The following is a 10,963-nucleotide window of genomic DNA, read 5'->3' on the forward strand; positions in this document are numbered from 1 at the left end:
ATTTTCGGCGGCGCGGGTGCCGCTGGCTGTGGAGTCGGCGGCGCCTCCGCTCTAAAGAATGCAAAACGATCCCACATGATCGCAGTCTATGAGACCAAGTCTAAGGAGGTCTATTGATGTCCTGCACCGCTACGCCCACCACAGGTGTGCAGGCTACTGTTTAGCGATCCAACTAAGGAATACACGAAGACTGGCAAGAGGGGATTGGGAAAGCCCAAATGAGTGGATGGGGTTTACATTTATTAAACGCACTCCCTTCAAAGTAGAGGATCGTACGGGCCCATTGTACAGTTGCAGGTGTCAGAGGAAAGCACAATTATCACCTGATACTACCCTTAAGCGTGACGTTCATTCGCGCCAGAACTCTTCCCACGGCATCCATTAGCGCAACGCAATCTGGCATGTGAATATCCCCAAGTGTCCCGATACGGAATGTATCGGCGAATGATGCCTTTCCGGGATATATCACAAAGCCCTCGTCTTTCAGCTCATTGTAGAACATGTTAAAATCCCAGTTGACCGCCCGTGGGCTGTGGAAGGCAGTGATGGTGTAGCCATACGACGGCTTCGTGTCGTCAAGGAAGAGCTCAAATCCATATTCACCCGTCATGCGGTTGACGATGTAGCGGTTCATCTCCCTGTAGCGTTCTGCGCGCGCGGCAACGCCGCCCTCGTCTGCGTGTTCCCGCAATGCCTGCTGCAGCGCCACAATCGCCTGCACCGGTGGTGTCTGGTTGAACTGTCCACCGCTATTCTCGAGGCCATCCCACTGGCTCGTCACGTCAAGTGTGAAGCTCGGCGAGCAACCGCGGCACCGCTCCAGCAGCGCGCGTCGCGCCACCACAAGGGAGAAGCCGGGGACGCCTTGAAGGCACTTGTTCGCGGACGTCACTAGCACGTCGCACACATCCGGTACACGGAACTCAACGGCGCCGAACGAACTCATCGCGTCCACGAAGACGGTGGCCTCCGGGCGATGGCGGCGCACAATTTCGCACACCTCGTGAACGGGGTTGAACATGCCTGTGCTCGTCTCGCAGTGGACAATACCAACAGCCGCAAGTGGCCCTTTTATGGAGCAGAGCTGCTTTTCGAACGCCGCAACGTCCACGTCAGCGCCCTCCTCCGTGTCGAACACGGCCAACTCAGTACCACCACGCTTCTTCACGATGGAGGCCATGCGGTAAGAGTAGGCACCGTTGCGCAGCACTATAAAGGCGCCCGCATCCCTCGGTGGGATGATTGTGTTGATCACTGCCTCAATGCCCATTGTACCAGAGCCCTGAATCGGCACGCAGGCCCAATCCGCCTCCGGGGCCTCGCCGATTCGCAGTACGCTGCGCCGCACCTCTGCGACGGCGGCGAGAAAATCCGCGTCACGGCTGCCGTAGTCGTCCAGCTGCGCGGCCCGCACAGTTGCGGATGTGGACAGCGGCCCAGCTGTAAAGAGGAGGCCGTACTTGCGGTTTAGCTTCTGTGCGTAATTGCTCGCAGTCATATCAAATATCCGTGTCAACTTCATACAGAAATAAGCAGGACTAACTCCAAATTTTCTTTTCTTTTGATGTTTGCCTCCACTGGCCGCTCGTACTCTTTCACGCAACAGCTACGAGCCCTTTCGGGGGGAGGGGGGGGGGTCAAAGAGAGAGTTGAATGTTCCCGAGTTGTTTCACTTTCTGTGTAGTGAATAGACACAAAACGCCCAAATCGCTCCAAGCAAACGGGAGAGTCAGATGAAAATCGTAAAGCACGAGGAGTGAGAGTGAGGGAGAAGTAGCTTCACCGTTTTGCGGTCATAAACACACATTCACACACACACTCACAGATGCACGAACGAAAACACGCTTGTACAGACCTCCTCCTCCTCCTTTTTCTTCTCGCGCAGACCTACTCACTCGTTTTCTGTCACTACAGCACGACCATGAACAGTTGCATCCACGGCAGGTTCCTTCGACCACGCCAGTCCCGCACCACGTATGCCCAGTCGGAGGCGTCGGCAACCGCAACGACGTCCCCCACGCTGTCGATGTAGCGTAGCCGCAGCTCCTCCGCGTTCACCTCCTCCGCGTCATCAATGTCAAGCGGGAACAGTAGAGCGTAGTCGAGGCCGTATGCCTTCAGCGCCTCCTTTACACGCCACACGACACCGTCCAGCCGCGTTCGCCGGCGCAGCGGCTTCAGGCCAATGCAGATGGGGAATATGAGCACCCCCGTCGGTGCGTTCGCGGCGGGNCCGCGTTCGCCGGCGCAGCGGCTTCAGGCCAATGCAGATGGGGAATATGAGCACCCCCGTCGGTGCGTTCGCGGCGGGTGGCGTGCTCCGTTGAGTGACGTGCGCCTCACTGCTGACAATAGTGAGCGTCACAGGTGTCTCGTACACCGTCGCATCCGTCCCACGCTGCGGATCGCCCGCCGACGAGGTGCTGCGGCGCTCCACATCCTCCTCGTGTGTGTTGGTGAAGTCTACACGCTTCGGCGGATGCGCCGCCCACGTGGCGCAGCGTTCCGCCACTGCGGCGTCGTCCTTTGCAAGCCGCATCACCTCCGTCGTGAGGAATGTCAAGTCCATCCTGCGGCGCGTGTCATCCGGTGTGTAAGTTGGGGCCATCAGGCTTTTGAGTTTGCGCTCAAGCGCGTTTAGCTTCGTGGGGTCACCCGCGCCTGCTGAAGATGCCGTGGCCAGTGTCGCTGTCCCCACTTCTGGTACCACCGATGGGTACAGGTTTGGACGTTGCGTTGTTGCTAGCGCCGACGGTGGGTCGACGGTGCCACTCGTCCCTGCCCCATCTCGCCGCGCCGACATTTGATTCCGCCTCTCCGAAAAGGATCTAGCATACAGCTCGTTAAGCTCTGCACGCTGACGTGAGCCCTCCTCCTCACGACTGGCAGACGCTTCTCGCAAAGCCTTTAGCTCCCGCTGCCGACGCAAATAGCTCGCCATAATCTTTTTGCGTAAAATAGCCTCCAGCGTTTCAGTGGAGAGTCCTTGGCAGCGTCCGACCACGGGGCATTGCTCCTGCTTCCGTTGTTGTTGTTGTTGTTGCTGTGCCCCCGCCTCCTTATCACCCTCTATGCCGGCGGCCAACCCCAATGAAATATCATGTGGCGGCGGCACCCCTTCCACAGATGACATCGGGGTCTTCAGCACCGCCATCGCCGCCGTCGATGCCGCTGCTGCTGCTGCTGCTGCTGCTGCTTTTGTTGTTGACGTCATTGTTTTTGTTAATGTTCCTGTCCCCATCTCTTTGGTATCCTCCCTTCCCACCGCTCCGTGGTCCACTGCTGGTGGCACCACCTGCTGCTCCAGCGATGCCATGGCAGCATCGTACGGTCTCTGCGACACCGTCAAGGAGCGTCTCTTTTGGGGCGAGACAAGTGAAAAGTGGTCCTCGTCCATCCAATCCACGCGGACTACGTCGTTGTCGTAGCCTTCGTGCAGACTCAACGACGAAAACGCCTCCGCGTGCCGCAGCCACGGTATTTTCTCAATCGTCCCCGATATCATGTGTCGCGTGGCGGAGCGAATGGCAACATCGAGGTCCACGTCCCTACCGTCACTGCTCTGGAGCAATGATGAAACTGGCTGGCACAATCCCGCCTGCGATGTTGGTCGCGACGGGGACTGCAGCACCTCGCTTCGCCTCTCTGTCGGCAGTAGATCCACCAACCCTTCGTACGTCATACTAACACGGCTCGCAAGCAGCGCCGCAGCATCGGCACAAGTTGACACAGTTGAGGCGGAGATGCGGCAACAGTCTGTCAGGCGCAGCGACGCCACAACCGACACCCCTGCACCATCGCTGTACGCTGCTGCTGCTGCTGTGGCGGCGGCGGCAGCAGCAGCAGCAGCAGACACCACAGAGGATGACGTTGACTGGCACAACGCGGGTGATGGGGCGCGTGAGGGGTCGACTACAAAGAATTCCCGTAGCAGCTGCGCTGCGGTGGGGCGCTGCAGCGGATTCACTACGAGCATCCGCTCTACCAGCGCCACGACGAGGCGGTGCAGTGTTTCCTCCTGCTGTGAAAACGAATCGCCGTACATGGCCTCCAGCTCTCGCTGCTGGGAAAGGCTGAAGTCGTGTGGGCGGCAGAGTGCCTCCTTATCGTACTCTCCCTCCGTTACGACGTAAATCTGCGCCAGCACATTGTCCGCAGAGAAAGGCAGCTTCAGGCAGTACATCTCGTAGGCGAGGACGCCCAGTGCCCACACGTCGGTGCCGAAGGAATACGGCTCACCGAGGCAAAGCTCCGGTGAGAGGTAGAAGGGCGTGCCAATGAACGTTGCGGTCATGGGATCTGACAGGTTCAGCAACTTGCTCACACCGAAGTCGCCAAGTTTCACCATGCCGTTCTTCGTCAAGTACACGTTGGCAGGTTTGACGTCACGGTGAATGATGTAGTTGCTGTGCAGATACGACAGTGCTTCGAGGCACTGCCGCACGATATCGCTGATGCGGTACGACTCGATCCACACAGGCGCTAGCGCGTGGTCCTGCTGCGCCGCACCCCACGTGGGCCCTGCCGCAGCTTGCGTGTCGTCGACGCGGCGCACCATGGTGCCTGCATCAGCGGCGGACTTACATGTGCCACTGCCCTCGGCACAGTTCCGCAGCAGGACGGCAAGGTCCCCGTCATCCGCGTACTCAGCAACAAGGCACATCTGCTCCTCGTCATCGATGAAGCTGTCAACGTAGCGCAGAATGTTCGGGTGCTGCAGGTGGCGCAGAATAGCCACCTCATTCATCGCAAGCGCCACATCATTGTCGGAGAGGGCGTGCAGCGGCACAGCCTTCACTGCGACCCACTGGTGATGCCACGCACTCGCCGGCAGCATATCGCGGCAGAGAAACACAGTGCCGAAGCTGCCGGCGCCGATCTGGTGGCTGCGCGGGAAACGAGCCCACTGAGAAATTTGCCTCGTGTCGCTCCCACCACCGTTAGCCTGGTCTTCATTGCTGCTGCGGCAGCTGGTGTGAGAACAGCTGCACCTCAGCTCGCCTGTGTCAAGAAGGCGGCCACGGGTCATCCTCCAACGCAATTAAACAACGCCCCCCCCCCNAAAAAAAAGCTGTTCACAACTTGAGGGATATGGAGAGAGAAAAAAGAAGGAATAAGTAATGGCGCAATGATCCCTCTCTGTCTAGTGTGTATACGCTGACTGTTTTTGGTATGCGTGCCCTACCCTTCAGTTGGGTTCACCTTATATAGAACTATCCTTCTTGTGTGCCCGCCCACAGTCAGCAACTCTTCACTCGCAGGTCAATGGCTGACCCGCACACATTCACCCTCGCCTCCTTCCGGCGACTGCAAGGGCGAAAACAAGAAGAACTGATAGAGAGAGAGAGAGAGAGAGAGAGAGAATAATAATAATAATAATAATAATAATAATAATAATATAACTGTGCACATGTATGCATATGTGAGGAAGTATATAGGTGTCTGTATCTGAAAGGGTGTGAGAGTAGTTAGTTCACGCGAGTAGAGCTAGTCACTGAGACGAACTGGGCTCCTTCTGCCTTATGGCTTCCTTTCTTTAACAGTATACTTCTGCTTCTTGCCGTGCTTTTTGGTATCCCGAGAGGATGCGCCAAAGAAAGTACGAACACAAAAACAAAACGGATTCCACAACCGCAGGAAAGACAAACAAAAATGAAAATAAGTCCACGAAAATCTATCCATTTTAGAAGCCACTCACAAGAAAGCAGAAATGGCTACAAGAAAATGTATTTTCCTTTTTTTTTCCCCTCGTGTGTGTGTGCGTGCGTATATAGTACATATATATATAATACACATATATATATATATATATGCGTATATGTATACAGTATTTCCGGTACGTAGCATCGTGGGTACGTCCACAAAACAAAAAGATCCACCTTGGTGGCCCCACAATGGGGAGGTGCGAGAAGGAAAGAAGCGGAACAGCAACAAGATCAAAAGAAGAGAGAAAAAAAAAGGACCGGTGGTATCATAATGCTCAACCTCGTAATAACGATTTTATTGTTGGTTGTTCAGTCCACTACCGTACGCCGTGCATGTCTCCAGACTCACACGTGCGCAGTTAGTGCCAGTGCGTACATCAACGATCCCTTTCCCCTCTTCTATGGTTACCTGTCGATCTGTTGGGTGTCCGCCCAGCTCTGTAAACACATAGTCGCCCTTCACGCTTTCGCCTCTGTGTGTGCCCCCATCTTCATTTTCGCTCCTTTGTCCTCTTTAATGTTGCTGCTGTTGATGCTGTTTGCTTCACCGCCTTGGCCCTCGTCACAGCTGTGACGGGTACCGCGTCGCCACCTCCGGCTTGAGTGTGAAGATGTGGCGGAGGCTGCGGTAGCGGTCGTTCACCTCAAAGCCGTAGCCGATCACGTACTTGTTGGGCACCTTCAGACAGACGTAGTCCGGCTGCACCGGCACCACGCGGCCTCCCGGCTTGTCGGCGAGCACGCAGACCTTAAGGCTCGCTGGCTGGTGCTCGCGCTGGATCTTGTCGACGAGGTACCGCAGCGTTCGGCCGCTGTCGGCGATGTCTTCGACCACGAGCACATGCTTGCCGCGCAGGTTCTTAAAGCGCGGCTCGGCAATCAGCTGCATCGTGCCGGTGCTGTTTGTGCCATTGTACGACGTCACCCGTATGAAGTCCACAGCGTGGGGCAGCCCGTAGTCGACAAGGTATCGCACCAGGTCGGCTGTGAAGATGTAGCTGCCCTTCAGCACGGAGATGATGATGAGCGGGTTCTCATCGCTGATGGGCACAGTGCTGTCGCTGATGATGCTCTTGTTGTTGCTATGGGTATCGCGGTGCAACAGCGGCTTGTAGGCGTCGGCGAGCTCCTTTGCAACTGCCTTGATGGACCGCTGAATGCTTGCCTCGGTGGCGACGAGATCCTCAGCCATTGCGTACTCTTTGCCGTCAACGACGAGTACGCCCTGTGCATTCCTGCTGACTGTGTGTTCCTTCTGCTGGCACGACGAGATCATTTCCTGTTTCCTCTTTCTTCGGGTTTCTGCTGTTTAGAAAGATTTTAGTTCCTCCAAGACACTTCACCCCTTCCCCTTTTAAATGTGGAAGATGATGATAGCAACAATAGCAGCGACGAGACGTCATAAGAATGCAGGGAATGAGAGGAAGAGTGACACCAAAGGAGCAGGGAGTACAACATAGCAACAGCATACACACATCGACGCTAATATATCACCTCTACGGCAGCGGTAGCGATGAGGAATACCCAGTTAGTGAGGCATAGATGAGTACAGTTACCCACAAGCGTCATGTCTATTCCTAGAAGACTTCCCAGACATTTTACTTATCGGCAATCTTTTCCGTTTTGGCTTATCGCCCTGTTGCCTTTCTGTGTGTACAACTAAATATGTATTTCATCTTCTTTTTTATGGAATTCATATTTCCAAGTATTCCCCCTCTTACGAATTCGAAGTCACCACTTTCCCACACAACCTCGTCTGCCTCACTCATGCGCTGCAGGCACACGCTCGCATATTGTATGTATATATAATTATGTATATAAATTATATATATATATACATACACACACATATATATATATATAGGGGTGTGGGCAGCTGCTGGACGCATGCAACACATATGTACGCACATTGACTCGAATACACCTGGGAGGCGACGCAAAGGGATGCCACCCGCACCAGCCGTGGCGACGTCACACACACAGACACACACACAAACACACAGACACACACACACACACACAGACACACAGACAGAAAAAAAAATCATGGAGAAGGGAGTACATGCTTTTGTGTGGAGTGGCATGCTGTGTAGCACTCCAAGGACGCAGGCGCCCACAGAAGAAGAGGCACCTCTCCGGCTCACACCCCACACTCACCGAAAAGAACATGCCCAGAACTGCGCGTGCTCTGACGAGCGTGAGGCTACGCATCCACGCAAGACAAAAACCGCTGAAAGCAAAAGGAATAAATACTCCACAATTCGGATCAACCAAAACGACGCGACGCAGATCGCATGTATTCTGTCAACTCTCTCTCTCTCTCTCTCTTTTTTTTTTATTTCTCTCCTTTTCTCTCTCTTTCTCTCGCTCCCCTGGTCTGCATTTCTGGGTGTGTCGTTTATTCACTCATTCTTTTACACCTTATTTTGACAGACTCTGGGCGTCTGCGTGCATACAAGAACGTCCACTGCGCCTCTGCGCAGCAATATTCTGTACTCACGCGGCATATTCCCACATTTAAATCACATACCGTGCCGCCGGCAACAGCTCCGCCGTCCGGACCGCCAGTCGGCGTGCTCTGTACGCATGCGCACACGTGTGCGCGCATGCCTGGCCTCCTATCTCCCATTCTCTCTCTCTCTCTCTCGCTTCACCACTCACACACTGTGCGTGAGTGTGGAGGTATTTGTGCTGCTGCTGCTGCTGCTGCAGCTACAGCTTGCTCTCGACACGCCCCGCCTCGGGCTCCTTACCCTTCTGCCCCTGCTGCTCTGGTTCGCGGTCGCGGTAGACTTTGGGGTGGAGCACGACGACGTCGCGCACCTCGCGGTAGCAATCCTCGTAGTCGAGGCCGTAGCCGATCACGAACACGTGCGGAATCCGCGCCACGACGTAATCGGCATTGAACGGCACGCGGCGCCCCTCCGGTTTGTCGAGCATAACGACTGTCTTCATGCTCGCCGGCTTACGCGCCTTGTACATATTGTACAGGTACTCCATCGTGAGCGCGGTGTCGACGATGTCCTCAACGATCATCACGTGCTTGCCCTCTATGCTCTGGCGCGTGTCGAGCAGCATGCGCACCTGCCCCGTGCTCGCGATGCCCCCGCAGTACGACGTGACGCAGATGAACTCCACACACGTCGGCACGTTCATGTCGAAGAGAGCGCGGCAGAGGTCCGCGGTGAACATGAAGCTGCCCTTCAGCACACACACCAGCACGAGCGGGTTGGTGATGGGGCGCAGGTCCTTGTCACGGTAATCGTCGGCGATGCGCTGCGCAACGGCACGCATGCGCGCCTGCAGGTCCTCCTGTGTGAGGAGAACACTCTCCGCAAAGTCGTACTTCCGCCCCATGACGTCTTGCACGCAACAAAGGAGGTTGGTCGGATTCTACAGGAACGGAGAGGTGGCAGAAAATCAACGGCAATGGGTGGGGGGGAAACAGATGAAAGAAAAAAAAGGGAGATTGAAAAGAGCAATAGTCATGCTGCGGCAGTTGTACAAACTGAAAAAAAAAAACATCACTTCTGTATTGTCATAGTTGTGGTATTCTTCGGTATTCGCTGTATGTCCGGTATGCAGGCTACACAGCAATCACAGGAGCAGCAGCAGCAGCAGCAGCAGCAGCAGCACGGGCAGATTGTTCTTGTTGTTGCCGCTACTGCTGCTGCTCTTGTTGCTGTCGTTCCCGCACCTCCCGCTCCCACGCAGTCTCCATGTTGCGAGCGCTGCGCTTGGACGAGCCAAATGGATTTTCGTTGTAGCTGCCAATGCCGGTGACGGAGCGGGTGTTGATAGGCACGCGCAGTTGCGCCTCCGTACCGTCGAGATCCTCACGGCGGATATAATGCCGCCGCACCCACACCCAGAACACAAACGTGAATACTGTGCACACTGTGAGAACGAGTCGGTGGTCGCGATTGTACATTTCCTGCTGCTCGCGCATCTTCACAAGCGCCTCGCGGCTGATCTGCAGTGAGCCGAGCTGCATCTTGCCGTGTACCTGCGACAGCTGCAGCGCCTTGTCGTGGTAGTCGAACACCATTGTGCGGAAGCGTTTATCGGCTTCATAGTGGAAGTTCTCGTAAATGGCCTGCAACTTTCGCACCTGTTGCTCACGTGTGCGCAGGAGTGTCTCAAGCTGCTGCGTCGGCATGGCACGATACGTGTCGATGGTGGGCCTGCTGCTTCCCGTTGCCGCTGCACCTTCGCTGCTGCTGCCGTTGCTGTTGGCATCACCGACATGTTGGGCACGCGTGGACTCACGTTGAGCGTGTTCACCACCATCGTCGCCGGTGAATGCGGCGGAGGAGAAACCACCACCACCATCACCACCGCCAGCAGCAGCAGCAGCAGCGAGTCGCATACCGCCGCGGGAATACATGCGCGCCTCTTCCTTCTGCCGCTGCTGCCAAAAAAGAGAACTGCGCGTCCCCCCAGCCTTCATGGAGGCAGCACACACACACACACATATAGAGAGAGAGAGAGAGAGCGAGAGAGAAGGACAGCATCAGGGAAAGGCAGAGAGCATATAGCAGCAGCAGCAGCACGTATCCCCCACCAAGGCACGCATTCAGCAGATAACAAATGGTCGTATGCGCACCACAGCACTACTATCCTTATTCCGCCACGTCTGAGTTGTTTCCTTACTATTTATGTATATATGTGTGTGTATTTTTTTCTTTGTTTTTCGCCCCATCATTAATGTCGCTTCGCGGGCGCTGAGGCTTTTTCATCTCGTCCCCCGCCCCTTCCCGTGTCTTCTTTGTCTTGGGGGGTTGTTGTCTTCACCCAAGCACACTGGGACACCCACGTATAACAGAATACTGTCAACAGAATGAACTTCAAAACAGCACTTAACAAGACGCAAAAACCGTGGCGAGTTGAAAGCCGGCATGTGGGCATCGCTGCTGCACGCACCGCCTCCATCCACGCTACTGCCTCCCGCATTCACTCATCGTTTTCTTTTCTGTCATTTCACCGCGTCGAATGCACACATTAACTTGTATGTGTGTGTCCAAGCGAGAGGGAGGGGGGAAGAGAGAAAGCGACTAAGCGAGTCTTAAATATACGAATATAAATATATAAATATATGTTTGTAGATAAATATCAAGTCCCACGTGTTGGCGCGCACGTCACCCCCATCTGCACTGCACAACCACACTCAGGAGCAAACCGCAAGCGCAGAAGCCTGCGTGTAATAGAGCAAGGCACCGAGGGCAGGTGGAAAGGGGGGGGGAAGAAACAGAATGAGG

General features: G+C 55.2%; 5 protein-coding genes across 5 annotated transcripts; all 5 read right to left on the reverse strand.

Moving 5' to 3' along the window:
• Window positions 1-319: 319 nt before the first annotated feature.
• Window positions 320-1,498, reverse strand: DQ04_03851000 (putative 2-aminoethylphosphonate:pyruvateaminotransferase- likeprotein,putative; the record flags this gene model as incomplete). The annotated part of the gene is made up of 1 exon (XM_009313149.1): window positions 320-1,498. One exon carries the CDS (start codon window positions 1,496-1,498, stop codon window positions 320-322), a length of 1,179 nt encoding a protein of 392 aa, XP_009311424.1.
• A 579-nt stretch (window positions 1,499-2,077) lies between these two features.
• On the reverse strand, window positions 2,078-5,029 carry DQ04_03851010 (serine/threonine protein kinase; the record flags this gene model as incomplete). Its single annotated transcript, XM_009313150.1, has 1 exon — window positions 2,078-5,029. The coding sequence occupies one exon, from the start codon at window positions 5,027-5,029 to the stop codon at window positions 2,078-2,080; it is 2,952 nt and encodes a 983-aa protein (XP_009311425.1).
• A 1,238-nt stretch (window positions 5,030-6,267) lies between these two features.
• DQ04_03851020 (hypoxanthine-guanine phosphoribosyltransferase) lies at window positions 6,268-6,981 on the reverse strand (the record flags this gene model as incomplete). Its single annotated transcript, XM_009313151.1, has 1 exon — window positions 6,268-6,981. One exon carries the CDS (start codon window positions 6,979-6,981, stop codon window positions 6,268-6,270), a length of 714 nt encoding a protein of 237 aa, XP_009311426.1.
• Window positions 6,982-8,417: 1,436 nt separating this feature from the next.
• Window positions 8,418-9,062, reverse strand: DQ04_03851030 (hypoxanthine-guanine phosphoribosyltransferase; the record flags this gene model as incomplete). The annotated part of the gene is made up of 1 exon (XM_009313152.1): window positions 8,418-9,062. The coding sequence occupies one exon, from the start codon at window positions 9,060-9,062 to the stop codon at window positions 8,418-8,420; it is 645 nt and encodes a 214-aa protein (XP_009311427.1).
• A 304-nt stretch (window positions 9,063-9,366) lies between these two features.
• On the reverse strand, window positions 9,367-10,092 carry DQ04_03851040 (hypothetical protein; the record flags this gene model as incomplete). Its single annotated transcript, XM_009313153.1, has 1 exon — window positions 9,367-10,092. The coding sequence occupies one exon, from the start codon at window positions 10,090-10,092 to the stop codon at window positions 9,367-9,369; it is 726 nt and encodes a 241-aa protein (XP_009311428.1).
• Between the last annotated feature and the right edge of the window lie 871 nt (window positions 10,093-10,963).

The sequence above is a fragment of the Trypanosoma grayi genome (genome assembly GCF_000691245.1).
Source record: "Trypanosoma grayi strain ANR4 Tgr_385_V1, whole genome shotgun sequence".
Lineage (NCBI taxonomy): Eukaryota > Euglenozoa > Kinetoplastea > Trypanosomatida > Trypanosomatidae > Trypanosoma > Trypanosoma grayi.